At 40.7% G+C, this 25,429-nt stretch overlaps 2 protein-coding genes across 7 annotated transcripts in view; one reads left to right on the top strand and one right to left on the bottom strand.

The window, feature by feature from the left end:
- The first annotated feature begins 19 nt into the window (after window positions 1–19).
- UNC50 (unc-50 inner nuclear membrane RNA binding protein) lies at window positions 20–23,211 on the top strand. Of its 2 annotated transcripts, XM_047745044.1 has the most exons (7): window positions 47–187; window positions 1,034–1,232; window positions 1,333–1,616; window positions 2,563–2,683; window positions 16,923–17,062; window positions 17,150–17,251; window positions 18,758–23,211. In XM_047745044.1, the coding sequence occupies exons 3-7, from the start codon at window positions 1,337–1,339 to the stop codon at window positions 18,892–18,894; spliced, it is 780 nt and encodes a 259-aa protein (XP_047601000.1). In that variant the 5' UTR covers window positions 47–187; window positions 1,034–1,232; window positions 1,333–1,336; the 3' UTR covers window positions 18,895–23,211. The 2 variants fall into 2 exon arrangements, with proteins under 2 accessions (XP_047601001.1, XP_047601000.1); XM_047745045.1 differs by lacking the exon at window positions 1,034–1,232 and having other exon boundaries at window positions 20–187.
- The window catches only part of MGAT4A (alpha-1,3-mannosyl-glycoprotein 4-beta-N-acetylglucosaminyltransferase A), a 155,842-nt gene continuing 149,914 nt past the window's right edge, over window positions 19,502–25,429 (bottom strand). For all 5 annotated transcript variants that reach the window (XM_047745042.1, XM_047745040.1, XM_047745041.1 and 2 more), the window contains exon 16: window positions 19,502–25,423. In XM_047745042.1, the coding sequence (XP_047600998.1) occupies window positions 25,397–25,423 (27 nt within the window). In that variant the 3' untranslated portion in view covers window positions 19,502–25,396. The remainder of the gene's footprint in view (window positions 25,424–25,429) is intronic.

The following is a 25,429-nucleotide window of genomic DNA, read 5'->3' as shown; positions in this document are numbered from 1 at the left end:
GGGTACCCGGCACACTACGGGACCGAGAGGCCGCGCGCGCGGCGGAAGTGGACGCACGGGACGCGTCACGTCCCCAGTACTGGCTACGTTGCGGGAAGGGAAGTTGGCCCGGCGGCTGCTGGGCTTGGCTGCTGGGCGGAGGTGGTGGGCTAGCTTGGGTCCCTTGGAGGCCTCAGCGGGGCTCCAGGTGAGACCTGAGGACCGCTCCGTCCGTGCGCGGCTCCGGCTCGCCCGGCGCCTTTTCCTCCCGCCCCTCACGGCCAGACAAAGCCCACGGCCCTGGAGTGACCATAGCCTGGTCCGGCTGCTCGGCGGGCGGTAGGGTTGCGGGTATATCAAGGACGCCCAGTTACACTTGAATTTCACGTAGACCACGGACAACGTTTTAGTGTATGTCCGACACAGTGTTTCGGACATGCTTATACTAAAAATTATACCTGTATCGGAGATTTGAATGTAACTGGGCGACCTGTGTCTTTATTTGCTAAATATGGCAACCTCACCCGCAGCCTCGGGTAGATGAGGAGCCTCTGGGCTGGGAGAGGCGCTGCTTGGTGTCAGGGAGGCCTGGGAGGTAGAGGGTGTGGAGCGGGGAAGTGGGCTGCGGGTTCGTGAGGGCTGGATGGTGACCTGCTCTCACGGGGCTGCAGATTGATTCCACCGGACTCCCACGCCGCCATTCCCTCTGCTGAACTATTCAGGGAGTAAAACGCCATGGGCTCGAGTTTTGTTTTTATATCCCATTCCAGTGAAAGAGTTGCCTGATGGTCTTGCACTAATGGACCTGTGTGAATAGGCCTTTTATTTTACCTCGTTGGTAACATTGTTTCTAATGGACTTTTAAAACGGATTCTCTTAACGACTTGATGATTAAGAGCAGGGGATTTTGGCTCCATAGCCATCTCTGTGCTCATGAAGGAGTCACTTTACCTCCTAGTGATTTTCTTTCTCTCTCCTTCCTTCCCCTTTTCCGTCTCTCTCTGCTTCCCAACCCCTGACCCATGCTGCCTCCCCCCTCCCTCCTGCTTAACAGTAACTACCTGGGTGGGCTGCCTGAGGAGAGAAGTGAAGTGTGGGAAACTTAGGGACCCTGTAGAAGCGCTATGAAGGTTCAGAAGGTTGTGGTGCTCCCCTTGCTTGAAGTGCAGTGGGCAGTTCTTGAGCCCCCAAATAAGCCTCAGAACCACCTTCATTAGTTTTTGACCCCTCTTACCAAGGATTGTGGCAGAAAGGTAAGATGACCTCCCTCCTAAATATCTCACAAGAGGGTTGTTGGTAGCCAATAGTTTCTCAAGATTACTTGTAAAAAAAATTTTTTTTTCTTCCATCTAGGAAGATGTTACCAAGTATTTCAGTGAATTCCTCAATGCAGGGGAACGGAGTGTTGAACTCCAGGGATGCAGCAAGACACACAGCTGGAGCAAAACGCTACAAATACCTGAGAAGAGTTTTTCGTTTTCGGCAGATGGACTTTGAGTTTGCTGCATGGCAGATGCTCTACCTATTTACTTCCCCACAGAGAGTTTACAGAAATTTTCATTATCGAAAGCAGACAAAGGATCAGTGGGCCAGAGATGACCCTGCTTTCTTGGTCCTGTTAAGTATTTGGCTCTGTGGTAAGTGTTAGTTTATCTACAGTAGAGTTGAAGAACAAACTGAGTGGTGGTTTTAGAAGATTTTATTTTTTTGAGAGAGAGCGTGAGTGAGCACAAGTGTGCACAAGCAAGGGGAAGGGCAGAGGGAGAAGGAGAACCGGTTCCATGCTGAGCAGGGAGCCCCACGCAGGGCTTGATCCCAGGACCCCAAGCCGAAGATTAACCGACTGAGCCACCCAGGTGCCCCCAAACTGAGTGTTTTAGATTGTACTTGTCATATGCAGAATCGCGGGTCAGAATTTGGGATATTTGAAGCTGTTTCTTCCTTTCTGAAGCCTCAAAAATCTCACAGGAAAGAATGTTATATTTTTTCTGGTTCTAAAGGTCCCAAGCAGATGCCAGAGTAAATTGTTCCCCCAGATCTTTGAAAAGCAGAGGACAGAGTCACTCTGTGTGTTTTAAATGCTATGATAAGTAAGTTGATACTAAATGCAAACTTACTGTGAAAAGGAATATCAGGATGGGAGATTGCATTTCACAGGCAAATCTAGAGTGAGTTCTAAAAGTACTGATGTGAACTTGAGAAAGTACTTTTAAATTCTCCAATACTGTAGTGAGAGAGTCCTAACCACCTTTACAGTGTAAATGTGTAAGATTTTTTTCACCTTTCCCTGACTTAAGTATGTGAGTGCCTATTCAGAACTGCTGGTCTTTTAAATGTTGGGACTCCCCTGGGGAACCACAGACAGGGGCATCCATAGTAAACTACAGTTAGTTCAGTAGCCATTCTGTGTTTCAGGGTAGTCTGCTTTTCTCAATTCTATATACATATAACACATCTTTGGGGTTTTGTTTACATGACTGTCTCCTCCATTACACATGTGGGCATCTGGAGGGCGGGATTTGCTCTGCCCATATCTCCAGAACCTAGCAGAACCTAGATTTATCATGCAACTCTTTCTTTCAGTGTCCACTATAGGATTTGGCTTTGTCCTGGACATGGGATTTTTTGAGACGATAAAGCTGCTCCTTTGGGTTGTTTTCATAGATTGTGTAGGCGTTGGTCTTCTCATATCAACTTTAATGTGGTAAGTACTATAACTTTGGTTTTTCAAGTGCCGCTGTAGAGCCTGCATTTGCTTCCATTAGAGATGCAGTAGCTGATGAAAATTGAAACCAGTAACATGAACTGAAAGCATGAGTTAAATTTTTTTTATTATTGAAGTTTAGTTGACATACAATTTTATATTAGTTTCAGGTGTATCGCACAGTGATTTGACAGTTATATACATTATGAAATGTTCATCAAGATAAGTATAGTTACCACTTGTCACCATACAGTGTTGTTACATTATTGACAGTATTCCTTGTAATGAACTTTCTCTGTGTCTGATTTATTTTGTAACTGGAAGTTTGTACCTCTGAATCCCCTCTACCTAATACCGCCCATTCCTTCAACTCCATCTCGTCTACCAGTTTGTTCTTTATATTTATGAACCTGTTTCTGTTTTTTGTTCATTTTGTTTTTTAGATCTGCATGTAAGTGAAATGATACGGTATTTGTCTTTTCTGACATATTTCGTATATGATTATACCCTCTAGTTGTCACTGATGGCAAGATCTCATTCTTTTCTTGACCAAGTAATTTTCCATCGTGTGTGTGTGTGTGCATGTATGTATAATACATATATATGCCATTTCTTCTTTATCCATTCAACTATTGCTGGGTACTAAGATTGCTTCCATATTTTGCTCAATGTTGCAGTAGACATAGGGGTGCATATAACTTTTTAAATTAGTGTTTTCATTTTCCTTGGATAAACACCCAGTACTGGTACTGCGGGATCATCAGGTATTTCTCATTTTAATTTTTTGATATACCTCCATACTATTTTTCACAGTGGTTGCTCCAGATTATATTCCCACCAGCAGTGCACAAGGGTTGTCTTTTCTGCACATCCTTGGCAACACTGGTTTTCCCTTGTCTTTTTGATACTAGCCATTCTGACCGGTATAAGGTGGTATCTCATTGTACTTTTGATTTCCGTTTCCATGATGGTGAGTGAGGCTGAGCATCTTCTCATGGGTCAGTTGGCCATTTGTATGTCTTCTTTGAAAAACTGTCTGCTCTGTTCCTCTGCCCATTTTTTAATTGGATTTTTTTTTGGTGTTGTATAAGTTTATATTTTGGATACTAACCTCTTATCAAATGTATCACTTGGAAATCTCTTCTCGTTTCACTTGGTTGCCTTTTTATTTTGTTCGTGATTTCCTTTGCTATGCAAAGCTTTTTAATTTGGTGTAGTCCCAATAGTTCATTTTTGCTTTTGTTTACCTTGCCTGAGGAGACAGATCCATAGAAATGATGTTGAGGCCAATGTCCAAAAGATTACTGCTTATGTTTTCTTTTAGGAGTTTTATGGCTTCATGTCTCATATGTAGTTCTTTAATCCATTTTGAATTTATTTTTGTGTATGGTGTAAGAAAGTGGTCCATTTTCATTCTTTTGGATGTAACTGTCCAGTTTTTCCAACACCATTTATTGAAGAGACTGTCTTCCCCATTGTATATGGTTTTCTCCTTTGTCATAGGTTGACCGTGTGTTAGTCTATTTCTTGGGTCTATATCCAGTTCCATTGATCTGTCTGGTTTTGTTTTGTGTGGGATTTTTTGTTGTTGTTTTTTTAGAGAGCATGAGAGCAAGCAGGGGTGAGGGGGCAGAGGGAGAGAGAGAATCTTAAGCAGGCTCCAGTGCCCAGCATGAAGCCCAATAAGGGACCTGATCTCATGACCCTGAGATCCTGAGGTACAATCAAGAGTCGGACACTTGAACCGACTGAGCCACCCAGGCACTCCTGATCTGTTTTTGTGCCAGTACCATACTGTCTTGATCACTACAGCTTTGTAGTATATCTTGGCATCTGGATTGTGATGCATTTAGCTTTTTCTTTCTGAAGATTGCATTGGCTATTTGGGGTCTTTTGTGGTTCCATACAGATTTTAGAATTCTTTGTTTTAGTTCTCTAAAAAATGTTATTGGTGTTTTGATAGGGATTGTATTGAATCTGTAGGTTGCTTTCAGTATTATAGACATTTTAATGATATTGGTTCTAACAGTCCATGATCATGGAGTATCTTTCTTTGGGTTGTATCCTCTTTGATTTCTTTCATTACTGTCTTGGAGTTTTTAGAGTAAAGGTTTTTTATCTCCTTGGTTAAATTTATTCCTAGGTTTTTGGGGTTTTTTGATGCAATTGTAAATGGAATAATTTTCTTAGTTTCACTTTCTGCTGCTTCATTATTAGTGTATTGAAACACAACAGATTTCTGTATATTAATTTTATGTCCTGTAACTTCATTGAATTCATTGAATAGTTTTAATATTTTTTGATGAAGTCTTTCAGATTTTCTGTATAGAGTATCATGTCACCTGCAAATAGTGATAGTTGTATTTCTTCCTTACCAATTTAGATGCCTTTTATTTCTTTTGTCTGATTGCCATGGCTAGGACTTCCAGTGCTATGTTAAGTAACAGTGGTGAGAGTGTATGTTCTTGTTTTGTTTCTGATCCTAGAAGAAAAGCGTTCAGCCTTTCACCATTGAGTGTGTTGTTAGCTGTGGGTTTTTCATATATGGCCTGCATTGTTAGCTACATTCCCTCCCAACCTATTTTATTGAGAATTTTCATTGTGAACTAATGTTGAATTTTGTTAGATGCTTTTTCTGCATCTGTTGACATGATCCTGTGATTTTTATCCTACATTTTGTTAACGTATCGCATTGATTGATTTGCACATATTGAGCCATCCTTCCATCCCTGGAATAAATCCCATTTCATCAAGTGGAAAATCCTTTTAATGTATTACTGAATTTGGTTTACTAATACTTTGTTGAGTGTTTTTGGATCTTTATACATCAAGGATATTAGCCTGTACTTTTCCTTTTTTTTGAAATGTGTGTCTGATTTTGGTACCAGGGTAATGCTGGCCTGATAGAAAATTGATTGATAGCAAAGGTAAAGCCAGCTCAGGTGTTCTAAGAAATTGGAAGAGAGTTTAGTGTCACAAAACAAATATCAGTGTTAAAGCTGCAAATGTTCTACCTGTGATCTTCTACCCATTCTGTGGGTTCCATTCCTTGCCCCAAGTGTTACTTAAGTCTCTTCTCCCCTATGTATAAGGTCCTCACTTTATATAAACAGTTCTGATACCAAACATTAGTACATTTTGACCACTAGTCAGAGCCCTTAAAGATGTTCTTTTGGAGATACCCAGCTTGCTTGTCTTTTTTTTTTTTATTATGCCCTTGTCAGAGGTCGCCAGTCCATAATGGTAGAACTTTTGGAATTGTTCTACCAAGGCCTGCAAAGGTGAAATCTTCCTCATATCCATCTTTTTGAGACTTTCTAGAAGACCTTGGATTAAGGAAGGCACTTGAGATTTTACTCCTCCATGTTGCCTCCTGTATCCTCAAAACTAGTATCTCATCAGAAAGACTGCCTGCTTCTGTGTTTGCACTGCCCTCTGAATCTAAAACTAACTTTTCTCAGATGGATTTAAAAATGTTTAGGTAATAATCTCCATTAAATCTCTGGAGGGAAGTAGTCTTTCTAAGATATCAGGGATTTTTCTCTCAGCCTCTGAACCTGGGGAAGGTATCTGGGATCCCTTCTCCGGGGTAAGGAGAACAGCCTCTAATAAGGCTGATAGGAAAACTTGAATGTGGAGCTGAAGATAATCACTTCAAAACCACCTGCAACTACGGTGAGAGGAAGAGCTGTCATTTAGGATTATGTATGGGGGAGTCATTTTAAACTTTCTAGGGAACAATGGATTTCACAGGGCATTGTTTTATATAACACTTAAATCCTTGTTAATTATCACAAAGAAAGCTCCATGGTGGCTCAGAGGCTAGGAATTGGCCTGTTTGGAGGTGAAGGGGGTAGAAGGCTGCAGCCTTGATTGATTGAAAATTTTTCTTCCTCTTCTGTATTTTCCAATAGTTTCCAATAGTATTCAGAAGAATAGATGTTAACTCTGTTTTAAATATTTGTTAGAATTCACCTGTGAAACCACCTAGTCCTGGACTTTTATTTGTTGGGAGTATTTTGATTACCAATTCAAATTCATTACTTATAATAATATGTGTATTCAGATTTTATATTTCTTCCTGATTCAGTTTTGGAAGATTGTATATTTCTAGGAATTTATCCATTTCTTCTTGGTTGTCTAATTTGTTGTCCTATAACTTTTTATAGTAATCTGTTGTAATCCTTTGTATTTCTGTGGTGTCGGTTGTTACTTCTCTTTCATTTCTGGTTTTACTTACTTGAGTTCTGTCTCTTTTTCTTCTCTGGCTGTGTGTTTTATCAATTTTGTTTATCTTTTCAAAGAACCAGCTTTTGGTTTTGTTGATTTTTCTATTGTTTTCTTTCAGTTCCTATTTCATTTCTTTTTACTCTGATTTTTATTACTTTCTTACTTCTGTTAACTTTAGGTTTTGCTTGTCATCTTTTCTCATACTTAGGTGTAAAGTTAGATTACTTGAAATTTTTGTTGTTATTTTTTTTTGAGGTATGCCTGTTAGAACTTCCCTCTTGGAACTGCTTTTGCTGTGTCCCAAACATTTTTGGAACATTGTGTTTCCATTTTCATTTGTCTCAAGGTATTTTTTTATTTCCTCTTTGGTTTTGTTGTTGTATTTTTTTGTTGTTTTGTTGTATTTTAGTAGCAGGTTGTTTAGCCTTCACATGTTTATGGTTTTTCCAGTTTTGTTTTGTTTTGTTTTGTAATTGATTTCTAGTTTCATACCATGTAGTTGGAAAAGATCCTTGATACGATTTCAGTCTTACTAAAGTTATTGAGATTTGTTTTATGGCCTCAAATGTGATCTGTTCTGGAGAGCATTTTATATGCACTTGAAAAGATTGTATATTCTGCTCTTTTGGGATGGAATATTCTGTGTATATGCATCTGATAGGTTGTCTAAAGCTACTCCTTCCATATTGATTTTGTCTGGATGATCTATCCATTGATGTAAGTGGGTTGTTAAGGTCCCCTATTTTGTATTACTATCAATTTAAGATTTTATTTATTTGACAGAGATCACAAGTAGGCAGAGAGTTAGGTGGTGGTGTTAGGGGAAGCAGGCTCCTTGCTGAGCGGAGAGCCGGATTTGGGGCTTGATCCCAGGACCCTGAGATCATGACCTGAGCCGAAGGCAGAGGCTTAACCCATTGAGTCACCCAATTGCCCCTATTACTATCAATTTCTGTATTTATGTCTGTTAGTATTTGCCTTATGTATTTGGGTGTTCCTGTGTTGGGTACATAGATATTTATAATTGTTGCATTCTTTTGTTGGATGGAACCCTTTATCATTATGTAGTGCCTTGTTTTGGCTCTTGTTACAGTGTTTTGAAGCATATTTCATGTGAAAGAAGTATTGCTACCCTGAGAAGTAATACCTACCTATTTCTTTTTTGGGGGGGTGGGGGGGCTTCCATCTGCATAGAGTATCTTTTTTTCCACCCCTTCACTTTCAGTCTGTATACGTCTATGGGTTTGAAGTGAGTCTTGCTGTCAGCATATAGCTGGGTCTTGTTATCTTATCCATTCAGTCGTCATATATCTTTTTTTTTTTTAGTTTTTATTTTAATTCCTATCATAACTTGTTACATTGGTTTCAGGTGTATGGAATAGTCATTAAACACTTACATAAATCACCCGTCACCCTATGCTCATCATAAGTCCACTCCGTAATCCCTATCACTGACTTCACCACCCCCATCTCCCCTCTGGGAACCCTCAGTTTGTTCTAATTAAGTCTTTTTCTTAATTTGTCTCTTATTTTTTTTTCCTTTGCTTGTTTTGCTTCATAAATTCCACACGAGTGAAATCATATGTTGTCTTTCTCTGACCTTTTTCTATTAGGATTATACTCTCCAGCTCCATCCATATTGTTGCAAATGACAAGATTTCATTCTTTTTTATGGCTGAATAATATTCCGTTATAGATGCCACATCTTCTTTATCCATCCATCAGTCCATGGACACTGAGCTACTTCCATATCTTAACTGTTATAAATAATGCTGCTATAAACATAAGGGTGTATGTATCCCTTTAAATTAGTGTTCTTGTATTCTTTTGGTAAATACCCAGTAGTGCAGTTGCTGGATGGTAGGGAAGCTCTATTTTTAACTTTCTGAGGAACCACCACACTATTTTCCAGAGTAGCTGCACGAGTTTGCATTCCTACCAGCAATGGACAAGGGTTCCTTTTTCTCCACACCAACACCTGTTGTTTCTTGTGTTGTTGCTTTTAGCCATTCTCACAGGTGTGAGGTGATACCTCATTGTCGTTTTGACGTGCATTTCCCTGATGATGAGTGATGTTGAGCATCTTCTCATGTGTCTGTTGGCCATCTGGATGTCTTCTTTGGAAAAATGCCTGTTCATGTTTTTGGCCCATTTTTTAATTGGATTATTGGTTTTTTGGGTGTTGAGTTTTATGAATTCTTTATATATTTTGGATACTAGTCCTTTATCAGGTAGATCATTTGCAACTATCACCCATTCGGTAGGTTTCCTTTTAGATTTGTTTTTTCCTTTGCTATGCAGAAGCATCTTATTTTGATGTAGTCCCAGTAGTTTATTTTTGCTTTTGTTTCTCTTGCCTCAGGAGACCTATCTAGAAAGAAGTTGCTATGGCCGTTGTCAAACAAGTTACTGCTGGTGTTTTCTAGGACTTTTATGGTATTTGGTTTTAACATTTAGGGCTTTAATACATTTTGAATTTATTTTTGTGGTATAAGAAAGTGGTCCAGTTTCATTCTTCTACATGTAGCTGTCCAGTTTTCCCAACACCATTTGTAGAAGAGATTGTCTTTTTTTCTGGTTTTGTCAAAGATTGACCATATAATTCTGGGTTCATTTCTGGGTTTTCTGTTGTGTTCCATTGGTCTATGTGTCTTTTTTTTTTTTTTTTTTTTAAGATTTTATTCATTTATTTGACAGAGAGAGCACAAGTAGGCAGAGAGGCAGGCTCCCCGCTGAGCAGAGAGCCTGATGCAGGTCTCGATCCCAGGACCCCAGGATCATGACCTGAGCTGAATGCAGAGACTTAACCCACTGAGCCACCCAGGTGCCCTATGTGTCTGTTTTTGTGCCAGTGTCCTACTGTGTTCATCAGTACAGTTTTGTAGTATAACTTGAAATCTGGAATAGTAATACCTCCAGCTTTTTCTTTTTTCAGATGGCTTTGGCTATTCAGGGTCTCTTGTGGTTCCATACAAATTTTTGGATTGTTTGTTCCAGTTTTGTAAAAAAATGCTATTGGTGTTTTGATAGAGATTGCATTAAATATGTAGATTGCTTTGTTATGAATGAAAATAGTGTGAGTATTTTAACAATATTTGTTCTTCCAGTCCATGAGCATGGAATATATTTCCATTTCTTTGTGTTGTCTTCAATTTCTTTTATCCGTGTTTTGTACTTTTCACAATACAGGTCTTTCATCTCTTTGATTCCTAGGGATTTTGCAGATGGGTTTCCTTAATTTCTCTTTCTGCTACTTCATTATTGGTGTATAATTTCTGTACATTGACTTTGTATCCTGCAACTTTACTGAATTCATTTATCAGTTCTAGCAGTTTTGGGGGGGAGCCTTTCAGGTTTTCTATATATAGTATCAACTCATCTGCAAATAGTGAAAGTTTTATTTCTTTGTTACCAGTTTGGTTGCCTTTTATTTCTTTCTGTGGCTTGATTGCTGTGGCTAGACTTCTAGTTCACCCTGTCTTTTGATTGGAGCATTTAGCCATTTACATTGAAAGTAGTTATTGGTAGGTATGTACTTACTCTTATCTTGTTAGTTTTTTGCTTGTTTTTGTAGTTCTCCTGTTCCTTTTCTTTTCTTCCTTGTAATTGATGACATTTTTTAGTGTTATGCTTGGATTCTTTTCTGTTTTTTGTGTATCTATTATAGGTTTTGGTTTGTGCTTACTGTGAGGTTCATATATAACATTCTATGTATATAGCAGTTTCTAGTAAGTTGATGGTCACTTAAGTTGGAACACATTCTAAAACCACTACATTTTTATGCCCCCCTCCATGTTTTTTGTCATATTTTACAATTATTTTTCTAAGTCCTTTAACTAATTTTTTAGATATAATTGGTTTTACTGCTTTTGTCTTTTAAGCTTCATGCTAACTTTATAAGTGAGTGATCTACTCCCTTTATTGTATATTTGCTTTTACTTGTGAAATTTTTTTCTTCACATTTTTCTTTTAATTTGGCTTTTTTTTTTTCTTGCATAAGAAGATCCTTTTAATATTTCAAGGACAGTTTAGTGGTGGTGAACTCTTTAGCTTTTGTCTGAGAAACTCTCTCTCCTTCAGTTCTGAATGTTAACCTTGCTAGATTGAGTATTCTTGGTTGTAGGTGTTTTCCTGTCAGCACTTTGGATTTATCATGTCACTTCCTTCTGGCCTGCAACGTTCTATTGAGAAATCAGTTGAGTGCTTTATTGGCCTTCCTTGTGTTTTCTCTTGCTGCATTAAGATTCTATCTTTAATATTTGACATTTCAATTATTATTTGCACTGGTGTGAGCCTTCATGGGTTCATTTTGTTTAGGGTTCTCTATGTTCCTGGACCTGGATATCTGTCTCCTTCCCCTGGTTAGAGAAGTTTCTAGCAATTATTTCTTCAAGTAAGTTTTCTGCCCTTCTCTGTTCTCCTTCTGGGATCGCCATAATGAAAATGTTAATATGCTTGAAATTGTCCCCAAGACTCAATCTGTCCTTATTTTTGTTTTTACTTCTTGTTTCTTTTTGTTGTTCAGTTTGGTTGCTTTCCATTTCCTGCCTTCCAGATTGCTCGTCCATTCTTTTGTGTCCTTTAATCTGCTGCTGTTTCTCTCTAGTGTCGTTTCCATTTCAGTTGCTGTCTTCTTCAGCTCTGCTTGGCTCTTAGATTTTCTGTCTGTTCACCCTCTCTTCTTCTAAGTCTGCTGAGCTTCTTGTTGAGCACTACTTTGAACCGTTTGTCAGGTATGCTGTTTATCTTGTCCCTTCACTTGAAGTATATTCCTCCGCCTCCTTATTTTGTTTTACTTTCTATATTTGTTTCTGTGAACTAGGCGGGATGGCTACTTCTCCTCTTGAAGGAATGGTCCTGTTTAGGACTGTCCCATACAGACTGTGGATGCCTGTTGGCCTTGGCCGGCTGGAGCTGTAGCGGCATGGGCTGGAGGGGGCTCTCTGGGTGTCCCACACCAGGTGTACCCTAGTGGGACATCTGAAGCTGAAGTGGGCAGGAGCTGGGGCTGTCCTGGGGCACTCTGCATGGGGATGGCCCTGATGGAATAGCTGGAGTCGAAGTGGGCTCAGGCTGGTGTTCCCAGGGCGCTCTACACAGTGGGGACCTTGGTAGGAGAATTGGAGCTAACGTTGCTGTATGCTAGGGGTGTGGGGCTCACTTAAGTGCTGGCTAGTTAGGGCATCTATACCCTGTTCCAGTCTGAGTGATCAGGCGAGGTGGAGAGGCCATAAGCAGTGGTGCTTACTGCCTCATTTGGCCTCAGAATGTGTTCCCATAGGCCTTGGCCAATTGGCTGAGGGTTTTTTGTTTTTTTATTCTAGTTGTCTTTTAAGCCACTGCTTTTTTGTGTGTGCCTTAGTGGGGCTTGGGCTGATGTGGGCTAGGGTCCCAGGGTTCACTGAAGTGGCAGGCTGGCAGGGTGGCCACGTCCCACTCCCATCTGTGCTGTCAGTGTTGGGCTTGGGAGAGAGAGGAAACATACACTGTGGCACTTGCCAGCCCTCCGACTACTGGAGACCAGTTCCTCAGGTCCCAGCTGTTTGGCAGATGCTCAAGGGCTGGTTCCTTTGAATTCTAGTTGCCCTTTGAAACTGAGGCTTTTTTCCATCCCTTCACGTGTTAGAATCTATTCCTGGTTCCTTGGTTCTGTCCCTCCCCACTGCAGTTGGCGTGTCAGGGGTGGGGTTTCTGTTGTTACTGTGTCTCCATCTCTCCTATTCTGTGTGGTCCCTCTGTCCTTTGTTGTGCAGAAGCTGTTCAGTCAGCCCTCAGTTCTTTTTCCGGAGGAATTACTCTGTATGTTGGTATAGATTTGGTTTGTCCATGGAGGGGAATTCAGGGTCCTCCTCCATCACCATCTTGAATCCTGTCTTCTGAAAGCATCACTTTTGATTGCCAAGATTATTATAACTTGCCCTCCCTAAGTCACTGTTTGTATCAGAAAATACTTTAAGGGATGGTCTGTATTGTCAAAGTGTAGCAAATAAGTGAACTGAAATAACAAAGTCTGGGTTTTGCGAAATTGTTACGCAGTTAGCCAAGTCTGCTTGTCCAGATGATGGCATGGTTTTTCCTGTATTTGTCAGTGGGTCACTTCTAGGTGTTTGAGCTATAGCGGGTTATTTCATGGCATCTTACTTTGAATATCAGACATTAAATGAAAAACATTTGAAAAAGGATTTGTTAAACCTTCGGTGCCTTCTTGCCGCGGCACAGGTTTTATTGAACAGGTATGCAGGCTCACTTCTGGGTTTGGTTTAACGACGGTAGTTATTGAGTGGAAGTGTTTAATTCCAGCATTTGGTTTTTCCATTTTCTCATAGATGCAGGCTCTTACATGGTTTGCATGCCAGATGAGGGGACTGGATGTGTCAAGTGAGCTCATAAAAGGCCGGTGGTTGAGTAGGAGTCGTGGTCATTGTGCATCAGAGAAAACACTATGGAAATTTGAGTCACAGAGAGGCCTAGGTTCGAATGCCAGCTCATTTAGTGTAACTCTTAGTCCCGTTATCTTTTATAAAATGGAGTTATCTAATTTGTAAGGTATTTGAAAAGATTGTGGTGTGAAAACTAAGTACCTGGTATATAGGAAGTGCTCAGTAAATAGTGCTGTTAATATTTTTTATTTTATTTTATTTATTTGACAGGGATCACAAGTAGGCAGAGAGGCAGGCAGAGAGAGAAGGGGAGGCAGGCTCCCTCCTGAGCAGAGAGCCCGTTGCGGGGCTCAATCCCAGGACCCTGGGATCATGACCTGAGCTGAAGGCAGAGGCTTTAACCCACTGAGCCACCCAGGTGCCCCAGTGGCTGTTAATATTTTAAACAAATCCTGAGACTATAACTCTGATGATACCAATGTATTGTTTCCATTTGTAACTCCTTAGAGTTTTGTATGTGGTTGGTAGGCAGTAAATGCTATGTGTCATTAATTTGGAATTCTAAAATCTGGCTTAAGACTACTACTAACTAGTATAAATTACATATTCATTATCAAAAACATGGCATATGAGGGGCGCCTGGGTGGCTCAGCGGGTTAAAGCCTCTGCCTTCAGCTCAGGTCATGATCTCAGGGTCCTGGGATCGAGCCCCGCATCAGGCTCTCTGCTCTGCGGGGAGTCTGCTTCCTCCTCTCTCTGCCTGCCTCTCTGCCTACTTGTGATTTCTATCTGTCAAATAAATAAATAAAATTAAAAAAAAAAAACATGGCATATGAAATAATTTCAGTAAATAAGGCTTTCAGAGGAATCAGTTATAGCAGGTGTTCTACCGTGAATGCGTTGACTCTGGAGGGCCACAGAGACCAAGTCATTCTGGAGTTCAGCAGCTTTAGTGTGAGTCCGTATTACAGTTTCAGTTAAATAGAAAGGGACTCTGAGGGCGCCTAGGTGGTATAGTTGGTTAAGTATCCAACTCCTGATCTCAGCTCAGGTCTTGATTTCAGTCTTGAGTTCAAGCCCAACACTGAACATGGAGCCTACTTATTTAAAAAAAAAAAAAAAAAAAAAAAGAAGAAGAAAAGAAAGGAAGGGACTGACTTGGTATATTTCTCAAAAACTACATTGTGTTGCATTGTGTTATGAATTGTGTTAGAAATGATGACACGGGGGTGCCTGGGTGGCTCAGTGGGTTAAAGTCTCTCCTTCAGCTCAGGTCATGATCCCAGGGTCCTGGGATCGAGCCCCACATCAGGCTCTCTGCTCAGCAGGGAGCCTGCTTCCTCTTCTGTCTGCCTCTCTGCCTACTCTTGATCTCTCTCTCTGTCAAATAAATAAATAAAATCTTAAAAAAAAAAAAATGGTGACATGTGGTTGCTGTCATCCTAGAGGTGCCACAGGAACCAGCAGGAGGAGATCTCAGGGGGAGATGGGACCATTGATTCCTAGTACCAAATGCATAGGCATGGCAGTCAGAAGCAGCATACCAGGTCTGGTAGTATATAGGGTGACACTCACCAGCTCGGGAAGATAGGGGACTGTAGAATTTGGCCTTTAGTGCACTTCAGAAAAAAGAATTGGACTTCATCGCATAGCTTACATGTGCTGGTTGGGGAATGGAAGAGAGGTGGAGAACTTGGAGGCTTTGCGGTAAGGAAGTAGTAGATTCACACTGGAAGGAAAATCCAGTCTGTGGCTGCAAAGGAGCTGAAGCTGGATACAACTGTGGAGTCTGCACAAGAGGAGAGCAGGGCCAGACAGCACGGTGAGCCAGGAAGAGAGGAGAGAGATGGATCAGAGAGCATCTGTGAGAATTGGGTATGATGAGGGTAGGGAAGAGTGGCAGGTGCCGATGAAGCATTCCATGTTAGACGTGCTGAGTTCTGGTGGCTTGAGGATTTTAGTGGAAATGAAGGTAGACTCGGGTAGAGGACTCTGACCCTGCCACAGTCTGGGCCAAGAAGAGGACAGGTCTGGCATCATTAATATGGAGGTGGGAGGTGAAAACCACAGATGTCTTGAGCTCTCCCAGAAGGAGTATCTGTTCTAGAGGGAGGACAGAAGTGCCCATGTACAGAATAAGCAAAGGGGTGGGAGCAGCACAGAATGGGAGCTCTTGGGTAGTGAACAGAATGCTTGTTCTGTTCTTTTAATGGCACATGTTCTTGGCTAAAGTGGAAGATATTTTGCTAAGTTAAGAGTTTGTTCAAACAAAGCTATATTAGTTGGATATTTTGTTAACTATACAGACCTGTTTTATTAGTACCGTACTATGTTCTGTCCCTTGTTTTTTCTTTTTATTTCCATGGTAGGCATAGCATTTTAACTGTACCCTTGAAAAGAAATCACACACATGAAAGTCCACTGAATTTCTGCAGTTGTGTTTTTAATACAAATGATCCTTTTTGTTATTACCCTTTGAAGGTGTAATTTTCTTTTACATGGGTATTTTACTTCTCATTCACTCATCATTTAACTGAACTCATAGGTCATGTTGTAGAACACTGACAGAAGCTTGAAGAATTATTCTTAGGGCTAGGTACATCACGGGCATGCTTCCCTGTTTCCGCGTCTTTTAATGGAGAGGTGAGCTATTTGGTGTTAGGACTTGGACCTATTCTGTATCTAGTTCATTCCTTGTGGGGGAGGGGTCTTACTCAGGCCCATGGCCTTAAATAACATATACACATGGATGAGTTTGTTATCTCCATCTTCAACCTCTAAATTCCAGTACTTCTTACTCCATGTTAACGGGCATCTTCAGCATGACACATCCAAATCCAATCTCTGTACTGCCTACAGCGCTCTTTCTGCAGCTGTGCCCACAGTGGCTCATGGCAGCTCAGTCTTCCATTGGTTTCAGGCAGAAATCTCTCAGTCACCCTTGACTGCTCATTTTCCCCACGTCACCACCTCCACTACTACCACCCTTGCTCACCTTTTTCCCAGTAGCCTCCCAATTGGTGTCTCTGTTTCCCCTCTTGTCCCTGTAGTCTGTTCTCAGATCAACAGTCACAGGAACTATGTTAAAACAGTGAGTCAGACACCCTTCTGGGAACTGAAGTGACTCCTTATTTCATCGAGAATAAAAGCCCAACGGTCTTAAATGGCCATAGGCGCCAGAAGATCTGGCTCCTCCTTCATTTCCTGCTACTTTTCTCACTTGTTCCAGGCACACTGGTCTCCTCACATGCCTCAAACAAGCCAGGTCCCCTGCCACCTCCTCTGTACTCGTCCACCTCTGCCACTTCTGTGTTTGGACTCCCCTCTGCCTGAATGCTCTGCCTCAGGTAATTCCCATCCCTCCCCTTGGGTCTTGACCCAGATGTTACCTTCGTAGGACTATCCTATTTAATCCTGCATTTCAACTTTGTATTTTCTGTCCTTCTTTGCTTGATTTTTCTCCATCATGCCATCTGATGACTCCAGCTAGGCTGAAGGCAGAGATCTGTTTTGTTCACCTCTTGGTCTCCAGTATCTTGAGGAATGCTTGGTACACAGAAGGTAGTCAGTAAATATTTATGGAATTAACATTATTGTATTGTGAAAGAAATTTTAACTTTGCTCTTCAGGTTTATCTCGAACAAGTACTTAGTGAAGCGGCAAAGCAGAGACTACGATGTGGAGTGGGGTTATGCCTTCGATGTGCATCTGAATGCTTTTTATCCTCTCTTAGTCATTCTGCATTTTATCCAGCTCTTCTTCATTAACCGTAAGTAGTGTTGCTTCTTACACTATCATCAAAAAGTCACCATTGTATGCACTAAAAAGAGATTCAGTGTACACATCTCTTTTGCAGATGTTATCCTGACGGACACATTTATTGGCTATTTTGTTGGAAATACCTTGTGGTTGGTGGCAGTGGGCTATTATATCTACGTAACCTTTCTAGGATACAGTGGTAAGTCATGAATGGTTGTGGTTGACTGAAAACGGGGGCGGGGGGAGGGGTGCTGTAATAGTAACGTAAGTAGCTTACTTTCAGATGAAGGCACAGAAATTTTAATTTGTCCAGTCATTCAGCTAGAAAGTGGCATGGCTGGTGTATAACAAATTTTGTAATTTTAAGGAGCCGTGTTAAACCATTGATATCTCCAAGGTACTTGCAGGAACACACGACCCACTTCCTTTTGTCCCTGGCTTTCTGGTTCTGGGTGCCAGTGGCCAGTTAGGGTGGGACATGGGCTGGGTCCAACGTATGGTCGCATAGCTAAACGAACCTTTACAAACTTTTGTCAAGGTGCTAAAACCTTTGCCTCACTTTGTTTTTATGATCACAGTGTGGTTCTACAGATGGTCACAATTCAGGCCCAACCTTTACTGCTAAACCCTTCTAGAAGTTTCTTTTTCTTAGTATGAATGAGAAACCTTTATATTAATTCAGCTTGTCCTTTCTTTTCACTCTGGAGGGTCAGGACCTCACTGTAAATACACACTCTGGTTGCACAAATACAACTCCTCTATTCAGAGATGTTCCCAGCCCCAGATGCTAGCCACTTTGCCTGGGACCATGTAAGCCCCTCAAGTTGTAATACTTTTCCGGACACGGGGAGTCCGTTCTCTAATTCAGAGGAGGTGTTTTTGACATACTATGTTCAGGTTTTTATGAATTTTCACTTATTTTGAGAAAGCTCTAAATTGTGATTAGCATACTACAACATGGTGGTTTCTCTAATGGATTTGGATCACTCATTTGGTAACTCCCTATAATTAAATTGAGTACAGCTTGGCTTCAGTTTGGCGACTTTCTAGAAAATAAATATTTAGGTTAGAATGCATGTGGTAGGGACCCACTAAGTAGTGACCAAGAAGAAAACCTGGATCTTTGGAGACAGATTATTTTAAAAATTTATTTAAAGTAGGCTCCGTACCCAGTGTGGGGCTTGAACTTAATGACCCCTAAGCTCAAGAATTGCTTGTTGTACTGATGGAGCCAGGCAGGAACTCAAGGGACAGATTATATATTTGGGAGTTTTGTTCTTTCCTGAAGCCTGGGACACTTAGTTGATCTCATGTAAAGGGGAGGTGTTATGCTTCCAGTATTGGGAAATCTCAAAGAGCTAAAAGTTGGACTTGTAGAGGCTTCTGAGGCAGTCTCCTGTGTAAATCCACCACTGTTCAGTATTTCGTGACATCTGTCCCTTACTCTTCACCTCTCAAGTTCCATATCTGCTGCTCACTCAGCCTTTGTGCTGAACTAACCTCTCAGCCTGGGTTCTCAGGCGCAGCTGTGATGCAGCAGCCACACCCATGAGCAGGGTGCAGAGTTGAGTCGGCCTTGAGAGCAGCGGCTTGCGGATTCAGAACACGTGGTGCTTCTTGGCCCCACCTGTCGTAGTAAGCACTTTCAGAAAATTCATGAGGTAGATTTCCTTTTTTTAAAAAAACTGATTTGTTTCTTTTCCAGCATTGCCATTTTTGAAAAATACAGTAATTCTTCTTTATCCATTTGCGCCTCTCATTCTGCTCTACGGCCTGTCCCTGGCACTAGGATGGAACTTCACCCACACACTGTGCTCCTTCTACAAGTACAGAGTAAAATGAAGGCACTGGGAGACTATGCCATCTTACCTGTGCCATAGGCAGAGTTGGTGAGGGGATGATTTCTTCCAAAACTTGTAAATAAACTGTCTTTGTAGATATCTTCAGGGTGTAAAGTTCGCAAATTTGAGTAAGTATATAATGTTAACGCTATTGTCAAATACATTCCTTAAAACTACTAAAAGGTACATTTCTATAATAAATATTTTCTAAAGAAAAATCATTTGGAGAACTTGATAATCAGTTCCTGACAAGGTTCATAGTCTGGCCTCATTTCTAATGGCTGTATTTTCAACATTTGCCTAGTACAACATTCACAAGCCTCCCTGACCTGTAATGTAACTCAAAGACGAATCACTGCACTACAGACCATAAGATCATTTACATTTTTCTATACAAAGGAAATGCCAAACAAAATATCTTCAGTTGAACAGGCTACTGCCACGGGCATAATAGACAAGTGAACACTTGCATAACACTGGTCATCCCTGTCTCAACATGAAGGCTCTTTTTCTTTCTTTGAAGACCTCTCCAAAACCCACATAACTAGAAATAGTTGTAAGTAAACTTTATCAGTGTTGAAGCTAGTAATAACAAAACTTGCTATTCATTAAGTTTTACCTATTTTTATTAGAAGGAATCTTGAATTCAACATGGCTTCTTAAACATCTTTATTCCAAACACATGAACGGTTGTGGCACAGAGAAACAGTAATGAAAGGCACAGTCAACAGAACCAGTTAATAGGTTTTCAATTATAGCAGCAAATTTGGAAATAATCTTCCTTTAAAAATCTTAACAGGTACCTAAAATATTACTACAGATATTACCCATTCACCCAATGAAAACATTTTAAGGAAAATATGTACAATACATTTAAGGAGAAAAAAAAATCTGGTACAGCCTGGAAAAGCAATTCCTCAGGTACCTTCTCTAAGGGGTGCTTCCAGAAACGTCTATGACCTTTCCAAACAGTGTTTTTGATGAGAAACACATTAGTTTTTCATTTCATAAATGAAACAAAATTGTTACGTTCAGTCAGCTGATTTCTAAATCTTTCTTAGAAAACATCACTTTCTTTACTGAAATGAAAAGTATCAAAGCTGCTGGCAGTGCATCTTACAGTACTGTCGATATCAGCCATTTTTAAGGCTCAGAGAATAGGTCTTCTAAAGGTATTTTCACCCAATTTCAGCAAACCGAGCATTTCAAATAATGGAAGGCTCATCACACTAAAGAACCGAACCTTCGACTCCGGAGGGATTTGCTAATTACTAATACCAAGAAACAACTAGGAGCAAGTGATATATAAAGTAGCCTCCCTAATGTTCAAGAGTATCATTAAATATTCCCCACAACAAACAATCCTTATTTGGAAAACAATTTTAGCACCACTATTCACATTTTTACAGCAGTGTGAACACTAGGAATGATACTTTGCACAAAGTGCTTTCAATACCTAGCTTACTTTCTTGAACGTCTTCTGAATTCTTAACACACACACACAAACACACACACACACAAGTGCCAGCTCTTTCCCATTTGTTTCCTTGAACATCATCTAATTAGTGCCCAAAAGAGGTGGAGTGTTTCAGGCAAGAAGAGTTTACATATAGGTACTGGTGATAGGGATATATATAACAAATCTTTTTTTTTTTTTTTTTAAATACTGTCGTTGTAGTCTTTTTAGCATTGTGTGTTCACATGCATTAAAGAAATAAAGCGTTCTAGTTATGGCATCTATCAAGATTAATAATTAAAATTGTACAGCTATCAAATTTAACACTATAATGCTACACAGCTTGGAAAAGTTTCCTTTTCTATAAAAGAAAGAGCTGGGATATCTGGGTTCCTCTAGAACACAAAGATTATTAGGACTCCAATTTCTGACTTTCTGACAGTCTTAGCCTCTCATTTTCTTCCCTTTAGCTCTGTTGTTCTTCTATCAAGGGTATGGTGATATAGTAAAAATAAGCACAAAAATTAATGTACAAAACCAAAATTACAAGCTTCAATAGCAATTAATGGCTTGGAAGCAGAGAGGTATTTTAGAAAATACCTGCAAAGTACAAAAATTTGGGTGGCACATATAGGATTTGATCTGTGCTTATACAATAAAGTAAGTTTGGGGTTAAAAAAAAAAGTTTGTTCAATGCCGAGTAGATTATCTTTCTGTGTAAAGGCAGAGTTTTTTTTTTCTCTCCTAATATTTAAAATACCACTGTTCATGATTCTTAAATAATACACTGAACAGGCTCAGAGCAGAAAAATCACAAATACATACCTCTCCCAGGAAGAAGATTCCATATACCATAGGTCCTCCTTCTGGAATGAGAACAATCCTGTCCTAGCAGGGTTTTTTGTTTTTATTTTTGTTTTAGAAAACATTGCTTAGGTACTCTAAGTTTTTGGCAACAAACTTTCAATCAAGACTACTAGAGATTCTCAGGCAGAGAAACCCCAGAGGCAGCCCAGCTGTAAGTTTGCTAGTGTAAGACTTGACTCACGTGGTTATGAAAATCTCCCAACTCCAGAGAATCAAGTATGAAGACTTTTCCTCCTCACCTCTTTTAAATACTGTATTCATTCTCTGTTGCTGCATAACAAATCACCACGAATTCAGAGGCTTAAAACAATGCCTATTTATTATCTCACAGTTCTGCAGGCCAGAAGTCAGGGCGGGCTTGATTCAAGTTCTCTGCATGGGGTCTCACAAGGCTGGAGTCATGGGGTGGGCGGAGCTGGGCTCTCATCTGCTGGAGAAGACTCTAGCTGCAAGCTTACTTGGTTCATTAACTGATGGAGTTCCTGTGTTGGTAGGGCTGTAGTTCCGGTTCCTGTGGCTGTCGATGGAGGCCTCTCTCAGCTCCTGACAGGCAACTGCATTACTTCTCCTGTGGCCCCTCCATCTTACATAAGCGGTGGTGCCTTGAGTCCTTCTGCTTTGAATCTGACTTATGCTACCAGCCTGAGAAAACCCTGCTCACACAGTTAGATTAGCTGAACGTGATTATGGGTGATATTCATGGCTTCCACCCACACACAAAGAGGGAGGACAGCATCTACGGTACCTGAGGGTCATCTGCAGAATTTTGGCTAGTACAAACAGTGCCACTAATGAGAGCAATCGTGCCAAACATGCTGTTTCCACATTAACCAAACTTGCCTTTGAGGACAGTACTGATGGGAGACCGCCTTTTGGTGACAGTAACAAATTAAAAAGCCTTCAGAACTTGCTGAAGGTTTTGAAATAAAGACACCTGATCACTTACTGATGCAACCAGTGACCTGAAAAGCCATACGTTTTCCAGAGACCTCTCCATGGTTGAATTAACACACACATTTCTACAGCCTGCCTGCTGAATCATCCAACACACACTCACTTTTTCCAGAGCTTTTCAATCTCACTGCCTGAAACCCTGTTCTCATCTGACTACACAGTAGGGCCTCCGCACGTGCTGGAAAGAGCACGTGAGACTTAAGAGCAGAGAACTCAGAAATCTGGGGTCTCAGAATCCCGGAAACAGTCCTTAACCTTTTTGACTATGATACTCGTCTGCACTGTGATATATTCTGCACGTCTGCTTTTATCCTCGTAGTCAGAATTCATTCCTCTGGTTTTGCAAGTGTTCGCATTAGCACTCCTGACACAGTGCTGTCCCAACAGAACTTTCTGCAGTGATAGAAGGCTATCTGTGCTGTCCAGTCAGGGGCCACGAGCCACATGTGGCTAATGAGCACCTGAACGTAGCTAGTGTGACTGAGGCGCTAAAGATCTTATTAATTTAAATTTACACACCCACTGTGTGTCTACTGGCAACTGCTCAGGACAGCACAGCTCTAGAGTCTCAACAGTTTACATGAAATGCATACCAGATGCAAACCAGGTTTATCTCTATATGTTAATAATTAAATACTGGACACCAGAGGACAGTGTCCCCACTCACTATTCAGATACAAGTGGTTCAGTGTCCTCTCGAGGCCAAGTACATATCCTTCCCTCAGTCCCAGGTACTCTTCACCCCCTCCACTGTTCTGTCCCCAGACTTCACTCCCCAACTCCTCTCCAGAGTTAGCCTACAGCGTCTTGCTTAAGGAAAGCAGGGCTGTTTCTCATGGCCTCAGGAGGAAGTGGGGGCAGGGAAAGACCAACAAGGAGATGATCGGAGCACAGGAAGGATGAGTTACAGGCCTGCCTGGAAGCCTGACAGGTGGGAGAACGTGTGCGCACACATAACACTCGCCAGGAACTACCAAAAACTCAACAGCTGAGTGTGTATGTATGTAAGTGTAAGGCAAGCAACGTAGATAAAGGGAGTTAGAAAGAAAGAGGAGTGTGGGCTGGAACAGTTGGTCCCCTCGTCCAGACCTGGATAGGGGACCTGCCACGTGCCAGGCACTATTCCTGGCACTACGAGGCACTGGTAACAATTCATGGGGAGGAGTGCACGAGAGAGTCTGTGAAAGGGGGTGAAATTTGGCTCCAAGTATTCTCGGGAACAGGAGGGGTGAGCGAAGCCTGGGAGGGGAGGCTGAGCAGAAGCACAGGAAGAAGCCGGCTGGTACGGCTCACCAGTCTAAAGCCCAAGCAGCCCTAAGGGCAAGGAGCTGCAGTCACGGTCACCTCCCTGATCTTCAGCGCACGCTCCTTCTCCCTAAAATCAGAGTGGGCTCCTGGGGAAGCAAGGAGAGGAGAGGACTTCTTAACCCACCCAGGGGTTTCTCTCCCGACACTCGGTGGTTCCAGCAGTCCGTAATATTCAACGGCTGCCACAGTTTTACAATGAAAGGTTATTCTTTTCAAATGAAATTGGCCTGTGGGCATCAGGCCAAGGAAATGTAAGGACAACATAAAAAGTAAAGAAAGTGAAAAGTGAATCTAAAAAGCCCAGCAAAAATGTTTCACTAGACTTGGACATAAAAGTTATTCGTGGCCATGTGTAACTTTTTGATCAAGGAAAGTAACTGACGATGATTCCAACAGGAGTAATGGAAAGAGTGTACCCTATCCATGTTTCCCAACATTTTTCACTCCAACATACTGTACAGAAAACAAGGCTGTCTGGAAGCTCTTTGTTCAGCATCCTGGGTAACCGCGGGAGGCTCCCCCAGGCAAGAGGCAACCAGCGGGCACCTCCAGCCCCCGGAGGCCTCAGCCACTGGCTAGTCCGAGAGCTCTGCATATCACTCTGGAACCCACCTGCAAGCCCCCTGATGCACTGGTTGGGAGCTGATGGTGATCATTCGGAACTTCTTAAAAGTAAAATACTTTTGTAAAGATCGCTGATTGCTAAGGCTGATAGTCTTTTTGTTTACAGTAGTAATAACATTTGGAATTACATGATTAAGAGCAATAAATGCTCTTCAGATATGAATTTACCTGTAAGTTCATAAAACCAACAGAGCAAGTCACTTTGCAAAAACATACAACTGCTACAATATCTCTCCCTAAAAACCAATATTACATTTTTTTTCTGTAAAATTCAATGATTTTGACTCATACAATAACATCACCTGGAAAACATTTTGTCAGAACTCACTAAATGGGTGCGGATATAAAAGGATCAACTAGAGATAATGCATCTAACTCATGGATTAAAGACACAGATTTAAAAAGAAAAAATAGTTTGTCATCTTACATTCAGAGGGAATGTAATGAGTTGAGTCCATGATAATTTGGGCTGAATGCATGACCCCTGCACATTAAAATTTATCAGACTGATTTTTTTTTTTTACACCATAAACAGTATAGTAAAATAACCCTCAAGAAGGACGTTGGTCTTTAAAATCTTGGCTTTAAGGAATGACAAATGCCTTTGAAAATATTTTGTTCAGAATCACTGCAATTATAAAAGTACTTCAGTTAGGAAATCAATCTAGAATCATTCTTAAATGGCAGTGCATTTGAAAAATGGCATTCATTTGTAATGTTTGCATTTCCAAAGAAAAATATAGAAAGAAATTAAAAAAGCAAGGTAACTTTTCAAAAAAAGTATTGATTCAAAAATTTACTGCACAAAAATATGTACTTCTTAAATGTTTCTAATAAATTAACTCCGTAACATTTTTATGTATATTTATATATTTATATATATATATATAATCCCTGATAATCTATAAAAGAGGGTCTATAATAGTAAAATAAATGAACTTCAAAAGTACCCCCTTCATAAAATTATTTAACATTAATTTTTCTCAAATTTAAAGAATGTAACAATATGTACAACTCTTATGTATTAGTATAATACCAAAATAGTACAAGTCATATTAACAGGCTGTCATAACTGTAAAATGTTTGAGTCAAGTTAAAAATGGAGGACAGCTTAGGTTCGAATGAATGCAATTATCCATGGGAGCTTCACTTTCCAAGTGGAAATGACAATCATCTTATCTACAGTAGATTTCACAAGAGGTAGTGTTCAAGTTAAAAAAAAAAAAGTACATGCTTAACTATCTTTAATTAACAAATTCACAGGAAAAAAATGTACTGGTTTTTTAGCAGATGATCAGTTGGTGACTTTTTTAATATGAATCTGAAA

The sequence above is a fragment of the Lutra lutra genome, chromosome 9, assembly GCF_902655055.1.
Source record: "Lutra lutra chromosome 9, mLutLut1.2, whole genome shotgun sequence".
Classification (NCBI taxonomy): Eukaryota; Metazoa; Chordata; class Mammalia; order Carnivora; family Mustelidae; genus Lutra; species Lutra lutra.
The sequence above is the reverse complement of the archived record's forward strand: the minus strand, read 5'-3'. Positions and strand labels throughout refer to the sequence as shown.

What these genes read in the sequence shown, in the direction of transcription:
- UNC50 (XM_047745045.1), top strand. Translation starts at nt 1,337, where the DNA reads ATGTTACCAAGTATTTCAGTGAATTCCTCAATGCAGGGGAACGGAGTG. An exon ending in CTCATATCAACTTTAATGTG is followed by an intron (nt 2,684 to 16,922) that starts GTAAGTACTATA and finishes TTTGCTCTTCAG; the next exon opens with GTTTATCTCGAACAAGTACT. An exon ending in AACCTTTCTAGGATACAGTG is followed by an intron (nt 17,252 to 18,757) that starts GTAAGTCATGAA and finishes TTTCTTTTCCAG; the next exon opens with CATTGCCATTTTTGAAAAAT.